This window comes from Diorhabda sublineata, chromosome 9, assembly GCF_026230105.1.
Source record: "Diorhabda sublineata isolate icDioSubl1.1 chromosome 9, icDioSubl1.1, whole genome shotgun sequence".
Lineage (NCBI taxonomy): Eukaryota > Metazoa > Arthropoda > Insecta > Coleoptera > Chrysomelidae > Diorhabda > Diorhabda sublineata.
The window spans coordinates 4,050,975-4,069,522 of NC_079482.1; the positions used below are offsets into that span (position 1 = coordinate 4,050,975).

At 33.5% G+C, this 18,548-nt stretch overlaps 1 protein-coding gene across 3 annotated transcripts in view; it reads left to right on the plus strand.

Moving 5' to 3' along the window:
- Window positions 1–18,548, plus strand: part of LOC130449129 (1-phosphatidylinositol 4,5-bisphosphate phosphodiesterase epsilon-1-like) — a 337,095-nt gene that overhangs the window by 179,281 nt on the left and 139,266 nt on the right. For all 3 annotated transcript variants that reach the window (XM_056786816.1, XM_056786818.1, XM_056786817.1), the window contains one exon: window positions 7,391–7,524. In XM_056786816.1, coding sequence (XP_056642794.1) covers window positions 7,391–7,524 — 134 coding nt within the window. The remainder of the gene's footprint in view (window positions 1–7,390; window positions 7,525–18,548) is intronic.

Consider the following 18,548-nt stretch of genomic DNA (forward strand, 5'->3'; position numbering starts at 1 on the left):
CAGAGACTATTAACTTAACTTACCTGTTTTAAAAGTTAATTCATCAAAATCAAAATTAGTGCACGTTCAGTATCTGAAGAATTTGGTTATCGAAACCCGCGTTAGATAGTGTAGTTGTGAGTGTTAGTGTAGTGGTAGTGTAAACAGTGTGTTCATTAAGTTTTCAAAAATATTACGCGTGTTCTCTCAACCAGCGAGGCTTTTCCGTTGACTGTTACATAGATAAATACATAATCCAATTTTCGATGTTATATTAATGAACCCAAATGAAAAATTGAGTATAAAATATCTCTGAGATATCTATTTAAGTTAATCTTCTAGCTATTAAACTAAAATTACCACTCATAAAATAATAGGATATGATGAAATTGAGAGGAAAAGCAATAAAGTTTTCTCTTTGAATACTGTTCTTTCTTAGAAATGTATTTGATTCTGTCTTCATGAAAATTCAAGAGGTCTGCAATGGAATATTCATTATTTTCCACCTAATTCGTACAATTAAAATTTCAAATTGTCAGGAAATTGCTAAGAGAGAGCGTCTTAGTTAATACTCAATTTATATTTCTTCATTTTGAATATATAATCAGGTTCGTTACTAAATTTGAAGGAGAGTTACTAAATTCACAAATTGAAGAAGGTCGTACAATCTTCACACTAATTGATTCGATAATTTTAGCCAGTAATTTGAGTCGGGTTGGTGGAGTTATTTCAAGTAAGGGAGATAAATTTATTGGAAATGTTTGCTTATAAGCAAAGGGAATGGTTTTTATTTGTCATATGCAAAATTTACAATGGGCGAATAGCAATTTATAAATTAACTTTTCAAAAAATTTTGTCATATTCACAAAACTTAAATTTGGATTACACGGAATATACCTTCGCCGGGTGGAAGGTCTCATTAGAGGTTGAGACAATGGATTAGGATGATTTACGATGCAGTGATCATACTTCTGGGAAAAGTGAGATATTTCTACCTCAACTGACTTAATTTGAAGGTCACAATCAATATCGTTCTTGGGAACATATTATGAAGCATTTAAATGAATTCTAACTTACCATATTTGGGTTGGATTTATTGTACCATAGCTGAGTAAGTCCAAATTGTTTGTTGGAATCTTCGACCTACGAGGATGGTCCTAGAAGTATCTGGAGGTAGTTGCTTGAAAAATATCACTGTATTAGAAAGTACACAATCCACACAGCGTATGATGAGTTTGAAGACGGCACGTTATTTAGTATTTGTTTGGCAGCCATCAATAGTGAAAGTTTTCGATCAATTTGTAAACATGGAAAAAATTGGTCGTTGTTATGTGTTACAATACTTTTATTTGAAAGGCGTTGGCTCAACCAATATAAAAGCTGAACTAGATTCTACAAAAGAACAATAAAAACTTTGGATTGAAAAGGGAGTACTGGCTCCAAAGCAGGCAAAGAACGCTTCATCTCCAAGCAAGGTCGTGGCGCTTCAATTGCTTTCTCTTTCTATATAAGTTAGTCGCTAGTCCAAATGAATTTCAAGGAATTATTCACTTTATTTTTGCTATAGAAGATGCCCGCTCAACATCACAGTTGGACAGGTCCCTCTCCGTTGGGTGTATATAACATGAACAGATTTATTTCTATAAACTTTTCAGTCTCCGAGTTGTTATTCACACAAGTCCAAGTATGTCTGCAATATTCGAATAACAGAGAGAGAGTTATTAAACAACTATATGTGACATAATCAGTAAAATTTTACAATAAGCAAATGGTTTAAGGCAATATAAACTGTTTTGTAGGAGAATCATCACTATGACACTAAAATCTGTGAGGCAGGTCACACGGAAGATGCCTTCTAATCTTTCGCTGGGTGAGAAATCTCATTAGAGGTTGAGCTAATGTGTTGGGATCGGTTTCCATGCGGTAAGAACATTTTTTGGAGAGCCAATGGATTAAGATGATTTACAATGCACTAAGCATACTTCTGGAAGAAGTGAGATATTTATTTACAATAATTCTGAGTACTTTCGATTGAAATCTTTCTAGAATTGCTATATTTGAGTTGGATGCAATGCCTCATAGCTGAATACCATAACTTCAGATGGGTTTCAATGTGACTTTTTATATTATCAGCTTGTTGTCGATTGTTAGTTGAGATTTTCGACCTATTAACCAGAACAGTTTGCTGAGTTTTATACCCAATTGCTTTTGCTTGGTTAGTATGTGTGTGCTCCAGGTTACACTCTCTTCTCATTACAGAAGATGCCCGTTTAATATTACAGTTGGGCAGGTTCCTCTCCATTAGGTGTATGTAGCATGTACAGATTTATTTTCATTTACTTTTTACCTCCAGTTTTCAGTACACAAATTTGTCTGCAGTATATGAGAGACCATAGCTGGGTCCTGATAAGATTCTAGTGCAACAGTCATCTTTATATGTTGAGGTAGTTACATGTTGTGTGTGGGAATATCAGCTGTGTACATAATATTAAGGCCTGTGGACATTATTTGATATATAGATGTGACGTGAACTTAAATTATGATTTGTAAGTGTCTGTATTGCAAGTAGGATTTTAGGATTAGTAATGTGACGTGCCAAACTCTGTCAAATGCCTGGATGATGTCTAAAATCGGTTCTATTTTCTCTATCAGTAATTTTTCCAGTGGTTTCAACCCACAAGTAATAAGCTGTAATATGTAGTCTCTTCAGTAGATTTTTCCTGGTTTAGGGATTGGTATGATTTAAGCTACCTTTCACAGAATTGAAACTTAACCTATTTTAAATACTGCATTGTACAATTGTGTTAAATACTTTAATCCCTTATTTGATAGTTCCTTCAGATTTTTGGTACTAATTAGTTAATATCCAGGAGATTTGTTTCTAATTGATGTCGAGATTTCAGAAATTCTTCAACTACGGCTTCAATATAGAAGTTTTTCTCCAAGGGGAATAGTTGAATAACGAAAGTTCATATAAGTTGGATTTCGTAAAAAATCAACATCTAGTGTGGGATAGAAAGAGAGAAATTACGACCAGATGGGTTTTATACAATGAATTATTAGATTGGTTTCAAGAGTTCGTGTGGGTTGAGTTTATTTCCAGAGCTAGAGGCAATTATTGAATAAACATTATGTGAACCGTTTATAGATTGTCCACATTGATCTCCACATCTAGCGATTTTAAACTTCTGTCTTTGAAATAATCCCACAAAATGTTTATAAAACCCAGTAACGAAAACTAAATGTAAGAATTGACATAGAAAAATTTTATTTTTCTTCATGTTGTGAAGTTCAGTTCCTCTCTTTCTGAAATTGATAGTAAAACAGGACAATTTTATAGCAACGCTACAAATTTTATGATGATTCAGAAACGACATTTCGAAATAATGGTTTAAACAATAAAAGTTTCAACGATTCCCCAGTTTATGTATTGTATAGCTGGTTTTTATCATTTTTACCAATTACTCCATGTAAAATGCAACGAGATATAATTCCGAATGGTTCGCAGTACCTAATTATGAGAATCCACTGCGACTCAATTTTGTATTTCTGCGTATTTATACGCGGTATCTCTGATACATTATTAGTGTTTATAACTTCATAACTAACCATATGCACTGTAATTTTGAATTAAACAAGTGTAAGATTTGAACGCACTTTTCAAATAATCGAATATTAGGCACCTCATTACCAATTAACAAAGGTACTCACAATTTTGCTTCGTCTGCATATGTTGACGAATAATTTGGCTAATAAAAGTCTACAGTTTTTTTCCTTGATACCTTGTTTAACAATAGTTATTATGTCGTTAATGTTTCTCTCGTTAGTAATCAGATCTCTTGCTTTTCCCGTCAACCGAGAGTGGACGAAAGCCAAAGCGTTGCTGTCTTGACCAGTTACCTAACTCTAACAACCCTAGATCATCATCCATGAAGGATCTTACATGATCACGGAAGCCGTCAAATGAATTTGGATCTAGTTTACTTGAAAAAAAGTTAAAGAAATCAATTTCACTGCCATTGTATCTACTTTAATATCGCCAGAATTCGAAGTATATTCTTCCTCTTTAATTTCTTCGTCCAAAACCAAAATATCGATGGTTTCTAAATACGAGTATGAAACTTTATATTTTGCGCCTAAAGTCTGTGAAAATCTAATTACTTCATCTCTAACATTCGAAAAATATTTTTTACAAATATCTTTTTGTAAATCATATAACAAAATTATAAAACTAGTTCAACCAGTTGATCTCTGTCGATCAATTGTTTGATTTAATATTTTTATTTGAAGTAAGAGTAAATTAATCCTGCATTAACGATTTTATAAATAAGCTACCAAAGTAAAAATGTCTTTACGGCTTAAAAAATACATCAGTTTTAGCTTTTTTAAGAGAAGTTTTAGTTGTTAAGTCAAAAAAATTAACATAAACTGCAAAAAATTGTCGAGTCACTTCACAGTCTGGGTTATTCTTTTGCTCCTTTTTCCTGAAGATGGGAAACGCTGAAAGTACTGTTGTTACAGCTCCAGCTAAGTCTCTGCATAATTAGTTTTAATACAACCTTAATCGCCAATGAAACCAAAATTAAGTTCAACACTGTATGTATAAGTATGTATATATAGATTTGGGGTCTCGTATATACTGCGACCCAAAGGATCTATTATCCCATTTCCATTGAGCCCTCTCCTTTTAAAGAGGCTAGAATGTGGAATGGCTTCAATTGCCAGAGATCTTCGTCTTCTATTTCATCCCAGGAATACTGCTCTGGAGTGGATACAGGCTTCATCTTGTGTACAACAAAATCGACTTACCTCATTATCTGCTACGTCTATCGTCTTTAGGTATTTGTTGAGGCAACGGTACCTCGATAGAACTCCTGTTAGTATTCGTTGTCTGTTCTTCCTTAGGTTGATATATTCATCAGGTCTACTCTGGTTACAGTTACCCAGGAGAGTTTTTACCCGTATTAGCCCTTGTAGGTTATCCCAAAAATTGGTTTTCCTCCAATCTACCTTCTTTTCCAGTGCTTTTTCTATTGTTCTGTAGCTGATACCACAGAAGAGTTCGGGTCCCATGAAGGGCTTGTCAGAATTAGCTTTTGTAACCCTGGGAAGCTATTTTTGGTTTCATGTTGTACCAATTTTGGATATGACTGTCTCTCCTGTTGTTCCTGCCTTTGGAGCTGCATTCTTATGTTGTTCAGAAAAATTTTGCAACCTTTTACCAAGTATTGACTCCATTTCCAGTATTATGTACTAGTTCTTGTAAGATCAGCCTCTGATTTGTTTTGTTGCTATTCCAAGCTGGTATGCTTTCAATAAACAAGGTGTAGGCATTGAATGCCGTAATATCAATTAGAGTGAAAAATACAGACATGGACCATCTTCTTTTTGGTCGTTTTGTAGAGTTTGTTCTGACCATCTGGTCCACCGTATCGACTCCTGCCTCAGTTGATTTATAAATCAGTAAACGCAAAAAGATTTGAATGTAGTTCTCTTTTTTTTTTGTTAATTTGAACTCCTTCGAGATTCCTTTTCGTTTGTCTGCTTGGTGCCTACAAGCGTAGTGCCAAAATTTTGGTACAAGTCTTTAGCTAATTTGACAGATGTATAAAACCTGTCAGTGGTCAAGTTGTATCCTGTATTTTTAAGTGGCTCTACTAATCTCTTCACAATTGCTGTTGGACCTCTTGATGCAGGTGTAGTGTCTTCAGATTTTCCAGCATACATATCATTTCTCACAATCTGCCAACATTCTAATGAGAATTTCGTATTTGCCTGGCTTCTATTTCATGATTTTGAACGGGCATCGTCTTCGAAAAAGTGACAGCATCTAGTCTATAACAACATTTGCTCCCGGAACAATATAATCGAAAAGCATTGAGTTTAACTCGTAAGATTGGCTCTTCGTTAGTGTGCATGACGATAACACTCATAATGTCGTTCATAAAAAACTTTTAATATAGTTTTTCCTTTTCCGTTTCGCCGAAACTTGGTTTTTCACTCAATATATTCTCTAGAGAACGACGTGAAATTCGAGGTACATCTTTTATGTATACCCTAACATTTTTCGCAACAAATCGTGTTTTGTTAGAGTTGTCTAACAATAAATCTGGAGCCACTTCTTCTGCACTAGACGTAGCTTCACCTACTTCACTAACATGATCTTCCTCATCACTATCACTTGAGGATTCTTCGCACTCCATTTTCTCAAAGTCCGAAATATTTTTCACTTCTTCTTCAACTATTATTACTATTATTTGTGAATTTACTACCCAAAAAATGTGTCAGCAACGCGCACAGGCGGGTTTTAAGTTGAAAACAAAACAGAAAGAGCGTGTTGGACCATGGCATGGCATTTTTGAGCCAACCTATTTTGAGTTTAATTGAAAAAGTACGACGTTGTACTACAGCAAAAAGTTCTCGAGTCACCTTACTCAATTTCACAGTCTGGGTTATTTTTCTGCTCCTTTTGTTCCTGAAGGTCACAAACGCTGAAAGTAGTGCCGTTTTATACCTTATTCAAGTTTCCTGTGGACACATAGTTTCTGCATAATCGCTTACGGACTTTTTTATACCAAGAAAGCCAAAATTAATTTTTGTTTTGTTATACTCAGTCTGAATAATAAAATTTGAGTTCACGACGCCGGTTTCTTGCATTCTCTATCTCAATGATTTGATTTGGCGCTTTTCAGCAAATCGATATTTTCGTTATTTAACTTAACAATTTACCGTTTATCTTATTTGGAAAAAAATAAACTCGTAACCAATTAACATAGGTGCTAGCACTATAATAGAAACCTAAGAGCACTGTTTTTAAACAATATTGTCAACTTTACTTGTCCAAATTAAATGGAAACATCGAGATTGAACTTCCACATCAACTCTTTATTTTTTAAAACAGTAGAGTATCTGAAGAACTACAAACCCTCTACGTACGTAGAATCTTATTCAGAGTTGACCTTATTTCATTAATTATATATGTGGTCAAATTTGAGGCACTTTATTTATAAAATCATATCTTTGATTTAACCAAGTACACTTCTGTTCATTGACGCCTGTTGCAATATTTTCCAAGTTATCAACTTCTTCACTCTGACTGCGGTACTCGCATTATGAGTTGCCAGTCTGATAGATCAGCCATCTTCCAATTTGGCAATAATGGTAGCTCTTTCTATTCTCAATTAACTGCGAAGACATTAAGTATATTTATACTTCAACTGAACTCAAATTAATTATCAAATAATCTGTCACTGATAATGACAATGACTCTGATTTTTCACTGAAGAGAAATGTACTTTTAGGACATCCTGTATGGCTTTTGTTCACATATCTATGAAAAAAGAATAAATAAATATATAAACACTTTAATTATCAGTGTAGCCTCAATAAAATTTTGTTTGATTTGTTATAGAGCTGGAGAAAGGGATTCCTCTCGCAGCGCAGACAAGTTACTGCGCAGAGCTGGAGGAGTTGCGGGAGTTGCTCCACTTCCCTGAAGAGGTTGCCCTTCGCCTGGCCGATACTGAATATCAGCTTTTTTATCAGGTATTCAATTAGTTTTCAATCTCTACGAGTGACTGAAATTGATAATTACTTCATCATATCATGTAGACCAAATTTTTTTGCAATTAAAAATTGAAAAAAACATTGTAATCAAACAATTTATTATTAGAAATGATATAGTGGAATATTTGAAAACGATATCTTCTTAGTGGTCGTCATTTCGCTACTGTTAATCTTCAAACTTGGTGTCCCCAAGTCCTCAAAACATGTCCCAAGTTTGTTTCCCATTTCTTGACGAATGTTCTCCTTTTATTGGAGTATTGTTTTAGTTTATTCACATAGACATTTCAGAAAACCTACGAAAGTCTGCTGAAGATATGAAGATGATCCAAGAAGCTGAGATGACGGTAGTTGCGTGAAAAATACCAGCCTTAACCGAACCAATATAAAAGCTGAACTTGAATCTACTCTGGATGAAACTGCTTCTTCGTTGTCAGCAATAAAATATTGGATAGCAGAGTTCAAACAAGGACGTACGACCTGCAATGATCAGCATCGCAGTGATCGACCAAAGGAGGTGACGACTCCAGAAAGGTTGAGGAAAATTCACTAAGTGATACTGGATGATCGTCGACTGAAAGTGGGCGAGCTGGCAGACATAGTAGACATTCCAAAAAGTGCAGTACTTCGAACATCAACTGAAAATTTGGACATGAGAAAGTTGTGCGCTAGATGGGTGCCGCGTTTGCTCAAATTACAGCGTCGTGAAGATTTTTTCATCGAGTGTTCAACAGAAATAAAGCTATTTTATAACCAGGGAGGGAATGTGGGTCCATCACTTCACACTCGAAACAAAAGAACAATCAAAACAATGAACTGAAAAGGGAGAACCGACTTCAAAGAAGGCAAAGATTGTTCCATCTGCAAGCAAGGTCATGGCGTCGGCTTTATGGAATACGCGTGAGATAATTTTATTAACTATCATGAAAAATGAACGTCTAAGAGAAGAAATCGAGTAAAAACGGCCGCATTTGGCTAAGGAGAAAGTATAGATAGTACCAATTTCGACACTAAGTGATTTATGAGTTGCCTTCATGTCTCTCTTCTATCCACATACATGATTGACATTGCAGAAACAGTTAAAGCGATAGAATAAACCCAGATCTGTATAGATCACAATTCCACTTCAATCGCAGCTCTAAATATGGTCTTGATGTTACGCAAAATCAAGAAGTTGCGCTTTTTGAGTGTAAACATTTTTACATGTCACAGTATAATTTAATCATTTTCAATTCATTTAAGTTATAATTCTCGTTTTGATTTCATTGGGCTTTCATATGGTTAATTACTATTATTTCATTATTTCAGTGGTTTTCAGTTAATTTCTGCTTAATCAATTGATAAACATTCAAATTAAAGGCTTTGTTATCCAATCCAGTTGTTTTCACTTATTTAGTTGATAATTTTGATTATTCTGTAATAAATTTAAATGTTTTAAATTAATTTGATTAATTTACTTATCGAAATATTTCACTAAACTAGAATACAAAATACCAAATAACAAAAGATTGAGACGCTGTTTACATAGGACAAACATGTCAGTATTTAGAAATTAGATTAAAAGGTCATCAATACGATGAAAATTGTATTTATAGAGCATTTCTTTCAAAGTTTATCAAAAAATAATAAAACAGAGAAAGCTATTTTTGAATATTTTTTATGTAAAAATCAAAAGTAATGATTGATGTTTATTAATATAGTAGTAAGTTAGTTGTGTGGTTTATTCATTGGTCTGGATAAATTCGAGTCAAATTTTGTGAAATGTACAATATTTGACATTACTAAGAAACATATTTTAACATACATTCTCGGGGGGGCTTTGATTATTCAAGTCATATTTTGATAAATATCAGAATAGGACGAAACGTAAATTTTTTACTTGTATTTTGACACTAATTTCATATTGAAAGAGACCTAAAATTGAGACAATTTATCAAAAAAACATATAAAAAGGTCTAAGAAGTGAAAAATTGAGGAAGTTCAAATTGTTATTTCAGTTTATTAATCAGTTTCATTTGTTTTTAAGTATCGTAATATCTTTTGGCTTGGTTTTACTTCAGTTTATGATTGTTCAATTTATTTTTCAGTTGCTTTAACATAGTCTTCCATTAAATTATCAATATATTACAAATAAGGCTTTTACTGTTAATTTGAAACAATTTTCTCAATCAATTATATTTGTTTTTAGAACAAATTCAGGTTTGATTTGTTTTTTTTTATTTTAATTCAATGGCTATTAAGATATGTTGAATCACTATCTGTACATCCCTTGTGAGGGTGAGTCGCTTAATACTTTCTAGATCTTTTCTATGGGGTGCATCAATCCTCATTATCTCTCTATTCTATTCCAATAGTCTTTTATTTCCATCACTTGATTCCCATTCTACTCAGGTCCCCATCTACTTCTTGTAACCACTTCGATCTCCCCATTTCTTTTATTTTCCCTCCTGGATCCCAATCTAGCGTTTTGGAATCTATTGTGTCTTCGCCTGCTCAACACAAATGCTCTATGTCTTAACTTCCAAGCTCCTCATAATTCACACGTAGTCTATGTTTATTTTCATCAATATTGATTGGTCCTAATATTTTTTATTACCTTTTTTTCCGCTTCTCTTTTCGTCATTTCCATCTGCGCTATCCATTAGAATCGTTATCATTGTTTCGATATGTTTAACATCTTTTTATTTACTTGGTATGCTTTATTAGTTGCTAATCTTTTTGTAATTAGGACTATGTCGCGTGTGTTTGTTATTATTTGGACCTCCTTCATTGGGAAATCTTCAGTTTTTTCTTTGTTCATCAGCACACTAGCTTTTGATTCTTTTATAGTCATTTTATTCAGTCGTTAAGTTTCGTTTCTATTTTTTGGTCTCTGAGAGTCTTCCTCATATTTTTCTTATTGATTGAATCAAATGCTTGTTGAAAATATACAAACATGTCAATATCGATCTGGTTTTTGATTAATATATATACTCAATATTGAAATAACGGTTTTTAATCGAAATATACCAACCAACATAAACAGAATTTGGGTTTGTTATTTTCATGAAGTTTGATGAAGTATATTTAACATTTAAGTTGGCCAGACATCAGTAACATTTCATATAATTGTATGGGAAATAACAATACCAAACATTCATCACAAAACAATCAGATTTCGACGTTAAAATGAAGTGAAAATATCTATGTATCGTATTTAAATCAACATTATATGTAAATTTTGTAACAACTACTATGAAGAATGAAAATTTTGGAATACGGAATTATATCCGTTATTTAACAATTTTTTGATACAATTATAAAAAATCCTTGTGTATCGATGGGCAGTTTACAACGGCTGTCGGCCATATCTGAAAAAAGGGTCATGGCTTCGGGGAAAATAATTATAATAAAAAAACCCCGAGAAACACGTGGAAATTATTTCAGAATTTTAGATCCACCACTTTAGGGCGTATTTGTAAATATAAAATTGAAGAAGCCGATTTTTATGAACAAGATGAAAGAGCTTGTGTATGCTAGAGGGCGTTATTCCATATATTTCAGATAATGTGATTTCTCTTGTCAAGTTTAAATAGGAGCATAAAAGTTGGAGTAAATCTTTTAGAAACAAACATTAAAATGGCGTCGATATCTTTTTTCTGTTCCAAGATATCTTAATAAATGTTGAAACGGCGAAAATTCACCCAAACGGAATTTATTTTGAATCGAAAGTTCTAACATTGGACTACCTTCAGTAATATAAACAGTTCTCATAATAACCGCTAGATGGTAATATCTAAATGTAAAACTAATATCACTTACAATGAGGACAAATAACTAACTACGTAAGCAAAGGCGTTCTGGATGTTTAAAATGTCGCCGAGTAGTGTATAGAACAGCAGTTTCAATTTTTGCATTATAATACTTCGTATTGTCTGTCGTATTCATATCATATCATATCTTGTCGTGGGTCTATTGGTGTGAACGAAACCTTTCATTCGACCCCACTAATAAAAATCTAAACAAATTAGGTCTGGATATATGGGTGACCAACTAAATAAACTTCCACGTCCCATCCACCTTTCAGGGTAAATTCGAGTTAAAAAATGCCGAACACATATGAAATAATGTGCCTGGCAACCAACATGTCTCCATGACTAATCTACTCTATATTTTTGTATCTTATTATTTTGCCAAGTTCTGGGTCTCCAAATATATTCCTTATTCCATTATTTGTTCTCCTCAGCTATACATATCCCTTCTTTTTACCGCATAGTATCCTTCTAAGTATTTTTTTCTCATATATCTATCTTTCTCTGTGTTGTTAAGAATCCACGTTTCGCTTCCGTAGCAGTTTTATTATTGTTTTGTATAGATGTAATTTCGCCTTACTTATTATCTCGTTCAGCGCTCCCAATTGTTCACTTCCCTCGCCATCCTTGCTTCCAGATTTTCTTCCTTGTCGACGTCGTCCTTGATAACCACCCTAAAATGCAAATAACTTTGAACTCATTCCAAGCTCATTTCGTTCAGTTGTATTGACAAACTTTTCATTGCTCTTTTCTTTTGTGGTGTTGTCATCATCATGAACAACGATTTATCTTCATCGACTGCCATTTTTATGAAGGCTCTGCAGGTTTTCTTAAGCCCCGTTCTGTTCAAACCGATTTCACGTTCTATCCATTCTAATACTCTATTGAACAACGTACTGATAAAGAATCTCCCTGTTTTAGTCCTGTGTTAATCAGGTAACATGTTGATATTCTTTGATTTGCCTCTAGCTTCGTTTTTATATGTTCGAGTGCCATTTTCGTAAGACTTTTTTGGAATACTAAGATCGTACAAATGGTTTCTGTTCACAGTATCGTAAACTTTTTGGAAATCCAAATAAATTGGCAGATCCTATTCATACATACATGTGTTTGCCTCAGAGTTAATATGTGATCTGAGACTTCATTTTCTCCATATACTCTCAAACTTTTAACTATGGCCTTAGTCAAAATTTTGTAGGTTGTATATACCTAGTAGTTGCTTCTTCAATCATTCCTTTTCCTTTCTTGTGTATTGTCATTTTCCACGTTTCTGGTATTGTCTCTTGTTTCTATATACTGCTTATTAAATGATATATTATCGTCTTTAGTGCAGTTCCAGCATACTTGATCAATTCTGGCTCTATTTCTTCCTCTTTTTTAGCCCCTGAATCATTTCTAGTATTTCCTCCTTTGTTTTCTGCGTTTAATGTTTCGTTGAAATGCTTTTCCCATCTTTATATCATTTCGGTCTCATCTTTTATCATTTCTCCTCTCTTATTTTTTGTTTGGAAAACTTTCTTCAATGCGTTTAATTCTTCTCTCCATTTCTTAGCGTTTCTTTGCTCTTCATACAGTTTTTTTATTATTATTTGTGCCGGCCTGTAACATTTCCTGTTTGGCTCGTTTTCTCTACTCTGCTTCATTATTTTACTCGCCCCCTTCTTTATGGTTTTCTCTAAATGTTTCCATTCTTCATTAATATTATAGCTCTGTTGTTCTGCTAGTGGTCTTTCCAGATCTTCTTCGTATTTTTTCTTTGTTGTTCTATAATCTATGAGCTTTCCTACCTGTAGGTTTCTTCTTCATCCGATCCTTTGATTTTTCTTTTCTTGTTTACTATTAAGTGCGGTTACTGAAAAATTGTCGTTGTCCGCATCTGCTTCTCTGTATGTTCTTACTCACAATTCGTTTTCTAATAAGTTTAAATAGCTTTTTACCTCAACTACCCGCTTTGAATTCCACACCAAACATTAACAGACCAACGACCTGATGTTGGATCTTCTGCATCCAACGGAGATTCGTTTCGGACCAGCAGGTAGTCCATATGGAATATTGTATGGTTTATTGTGATGTTTGTAAACTCTTTCGTCTTCATGTTGACTTGACTTATTTTTTTCTATGGAAATTACGCATCTTTTGAGCGTTTTCGAGCAGAAAGTTAAATATTCGTGCATTGGTAAAGCGGTCCTAGCCAAACAAAGACGTGTGTGACTCAAGCACACAAAATAGTGCCACCAGCCTTCCACTTGGGCATTTAAACATTAAAATACTCTCACAATTTGTAATAGACACTGTTATAATTTTTTTTAAGCACCATTTATATAATTAAAAAAAAATTATAAAGAATTGAATGTAATTTTTGCTGAACGGAGAATTTTCAATGCGATATTGTCTTTAGTTGGAAATGGCAATACCAGAACAAAGTAAACGTTACACAAATTAAATTACCCCCAGTTTCCTAAGATAACACATTCTCCAAGATGGGAGAGTTTATATGAAGCCAAGTTAAATAATAATCGAAATCAATAAACCTTCGATCACAAGAGAGCGCCAAGTTTTGCCAGAACACATCAGAATTGGATTAAATAAATTTTCCTTTGATGGAAATAGACTCTATAGGGCTCCGAAGTATCATTATTCACTTGAAAAGGTTCCAAAATTCGTGGAATATACGATAAATATTAATTGGAGGGTATAAAATTGATTTATTTGAGGAAAGCAATGTGCAATATTGGTTCTAATCATTTCCCGACCATGTTATAATATATACATTTCTATTAGATATCGAATTTAGTAATGATATCAATTCTATACACCACTTCACTATTCACTAAAATATTAAAGGTTCATATCTCGTATTAATAGTTCATAAAAGTGTTGATGATGAACTTTAAGTTGCTGGAAATTGTGGAAATTGGAAAATCGACATAAAATTAAATAAAAGGAGATGACTATCAAACCGAAGAAATTAAAAACATTCACATAAATTCATGATTAAAGGTCCAGATGATGTGTGTGTAGGGAAACGAAAACTAATATATCTTGAGACCCATTGATTCAATCGCTACCAAATAAAGATGGATGGATGCTGTAACTCTTCCTCTACCAAATCAAGAAAAAATAATACCATAAACTATCGGTCACTATTTTACAATCAATTATTTTCTAGAAGAAGAGCGGTCTTACAATTTACCTCGTGCTTGGTGCAAGTTGTAACGTTTACCGGGGCGTAGTAGTAACGACAAAAAAAAATAACAATACCTATAATAAAAAACTAAAAATAGAAGAGACTAGGATAAAATATCAAGAAAAATATATGAAGATCACCGAAAATAACTCAATAGACAAAAAAGAGGTTAATGAAACGTGTAAAGAAATAAAAAACAATATCTCAAGAACTACAGAAGTGACACTAAACAGGGAGAAAGGAAAAAAGAAAGATAAACAATACTATGACTAAGAATGTGAGGAGTCAAGAGAACAGAAAAAAACAGAGCGAGTACAAAAACGATGAACAAAGTAGGGACGAATATGGAAGGAATAGAAATAGAGCAAAATGCAATTTATAAAAGAAAAAAGAATAATGAAAATACAAGATGTTGGAATAGAACATCGCCCACAAGAGATAGGAATTATAAGGAGAAAATATTATAGAGAAAGACTAAACGAGAAAGAAAAAATAAAAGATAAGAAAGAAATAACGTTATCAGAGGAAGAAGAGGACGAGGTAAAATGTAAAAAAATGACGTGCAAGACGAAATAAGATGATATGGAAACAAAACAAAATCCCAGGCGTGTGGAACACAGGCATAATCACACCAATATTTGTGAAAGGAAAAAAAGAGATATGTGAGAATTATAGAGCCATGAACGCGATAAATATCGCCTACAAAATCTTGACAAATTTAATAAGCAAAAGATTGACAGAACTAGTAAAGAAAGAAATAGGAGATTATCGAAACGGCTTTAGACCAGGAAGATCAACTATCGACGCAATCCACACTCCAGACCAAATAATAGAAAAGACAGTGGAATCTGAAAGAGAAATACATGTAGTTTTTATTCACTTTAGAAGTGCTTTAGGTTCAATAAAAAGATACAAAATAATAGAAGAGCCACAAAGACAAAGAATTCCAAGAAAATTGATAGAAATAATATTAAATGAGAATGACATTAAAGTAAGATTCCAAGGCACAACATCAGAAAAGATACACACAAATGAAGGCGTCAAACAGGAAGACCCAATCTCACAGGCGCAATACAGATAGTAGCCATTTGCAGATGATGTAACTATCATAGCAAAGGAATAGAGGGAATTAATAAAAGCGATCAAGAAGAAGCAAGAAATTACGGACTGGAAATAAATGCAGAAAAAAGAGAGTGCAAACCAACTGAAAACTAACAAATACAGTTTTTAAACAGTATCGATCTATCTAGGAATAACGTTGGGACAAACAACCAGAGACAGGATAAAGAAAAGGATACAAAAAGGCTATGGAAGAAACAAAAAGTTATAAAAAAAACAGAACATGATCTAAAAAATGTACAATACAAATACACTAATAAGACTAGTAATCACGTATGCGATGGAAACAAGAGTAATCAATAAAAGGGAAGAAGAAGAACTTGAAAGAACCTAGAGAAAGATAATGAGAACTATAACAGGTCCAATCATAGCACAATGGATCCCGAGGCCAAGGAGAAAAGGCAGGCCGAGAAAGAAATAGAGGAGGATTTTATATAGAGAACTGGAGGGCAGAATGCCGGAACCGAAGATAAATGATATAAAGAAAAAAAAATAGAAAACGAGGAGTAATCCCCCTCAAAAAAGGATCTTAAAGCGCTATAAGCAATTGCTATAATCCAAAAGGATTGAAAAGCTTGATGATGATTATGATGATATTTAAGATATGCTGCGTAATTATCTTTTTTTGAGATCTATCCATCCAAGTATTGCACTCACAACAGAATCAACATTTGGTTGGTTTCATTATAATTACATTGAGTCTTCATCTGAACTACAATTAAAACAAATGAAAGATATAGTGTCTCTAGTAACACATCCCACATGTGCCCACATCCTACAAATGACACACTCTACCCAATCTTCTTTGTTTGAATCTGTGTAAGCTTCACCACATACCAGACAAATATCACTCTTCTGTTTCAGATTCTGAATCTGATCATAAAATATATTTTCTTCCTGTCTCTGTCCAATCTAAATTTTATAATACATGAAGCGGCGTGGTTTATGGGACAAATAGAGAATAAAGATGATTTTGCACTTTATTGAAAGATTTTTTTGAGGTTGCATTGATCATTGGCATAATGGGTGCTTGTAGCAGTAAGGGAATCTAATGAGAAGACCCTCATGACCTTGAATCAACCTTATAATTACCATACTCAAACAGGAGCTGCTATAAAATTCACGTTGTATGCTGACCTTCGTCCAAATTAGGTAGCAACACCTTAATTTTGCTGGTTAATCCAGGAGGAGATATTACTGCTCTTGAGCGACAAGAAGGCTGTAAGATAACGTCGGTGGCCGAAGACTACGAGGATGACAAACAAAATTAATTTAAGATTTCTTAATAATATTCAACAAACATTATACTTTAAATTAAAACTATAGGTACTATAGAATAACCTGCGTCAAACTTAAAATATTAGAATCTGTTCAAAGTGTGTTTTTTTTTGTATAAAGTATAGTCCACTATTGATTTTTCCTGATGAATAATAACCATATTTATACATTCGTTGTAGAATAATGTCGGTAGCCATGAAGAGCCGAATATTCTTTGATTTCCTCCCAACGTTCAGAAAGCTCTTTGAGACCTTGGTAAAATCATTCTTTCTGCTTAGATGCTAAATATTGTCGCTCTGCATTTACAACATCTCCTATGGATTCAAACTTTTCCCAACGCCAGAATATAGATCTGATTAAATAGCAATTTGACGATACATACATCCCCAACGATTTTGAATTACACTGAACTTTCATAACTCCACTAGACACAGAGCAAGACTTTAGCTTTAGAAGGTCCGATATCCCACGCAGATGGAAGATCCGATTGCGAACGATCTTCCAAGAAGTTACGTTAGGATTAGAATTCGACTTACAAAAATTTATTTCGTTTTTAAATGGTCTTGGACTAAACAATCAACATTTCTACGATCAGCGAAACATTTTATTAAGGCTTCTTTGAATCTAGGCCACTCTGTTAACTCTACCTTCTAATATTTCTGCTTTATCTATAAGTTTTTCTTGGACTGATTGAAATATTTGCATCTTCACTCCTAAGAAATTTATTTAACGTGTTACTGATACCATAATTCTAGATTTTAAATTATCCCAGTTCATCTAAGGCATATTTAAAGTTGAATTTATTATTTTTAAGGAATTGGTGGGTTGTTTATCAGTATTCCGTTTAGTGTTGGTATTATTTTCGTTACTAATTTCTGTATTTGAAATTATGTTAATTATTTCATGAATATCGCTCATACAGTATTTAACTATCTTCACCAAAATCCTTATAAAAAGGAATAGGCAATAACAGATTGTTCGTCAACTCTCCTGGTGCTTTTCCATGATTCCCTGCTCCTGTTGCCACTAGCTCGAGCGTTGATAAGTTCGTAATACGCACTAAAGGTTTAGAAACTCCTATTTCATTTTCGATATAATGCGAAATTGTTCACATCCGAATCCCGTGCGTATCCTACTGACTGCGCCAATCAAGTATTGAAGCTTCTTGTTTCCACAGAGTGATCACATTCATTATATGTCGTTAGTTGTTATTTCGTACGTAACTAGCGTTAAGTCTCAACTATTTAAACGATTAAAACTCATTACCTGTGTCTTTCTGACACAACTTTTGTTTCAAAGACTATTATAAGCGGTTTCTCTCGAACATTTTGTTTGTTATTTCGTATATTCATGGTAATCGTTGTGTATCGTATAACAAAGACAATTTATCTCGTTTTGTCGGTGGACCGACTGTTCAGCTTGCACTCCAATTAAACTACACACAATCCGGCTCAAAACTAGACTATAACAACGTACATTATTCGATGAAATATTGTAAATTAGTTTGCAAATCTACAAAACCCTTTTGTGTTCAATTACCGTATAGAATATCCAATAGCCGAACGGCACAATGAGTTTTCTTTAGTCCGTACTGAATAATTTAGAGATTTAGACTCATAACTGATCCATAG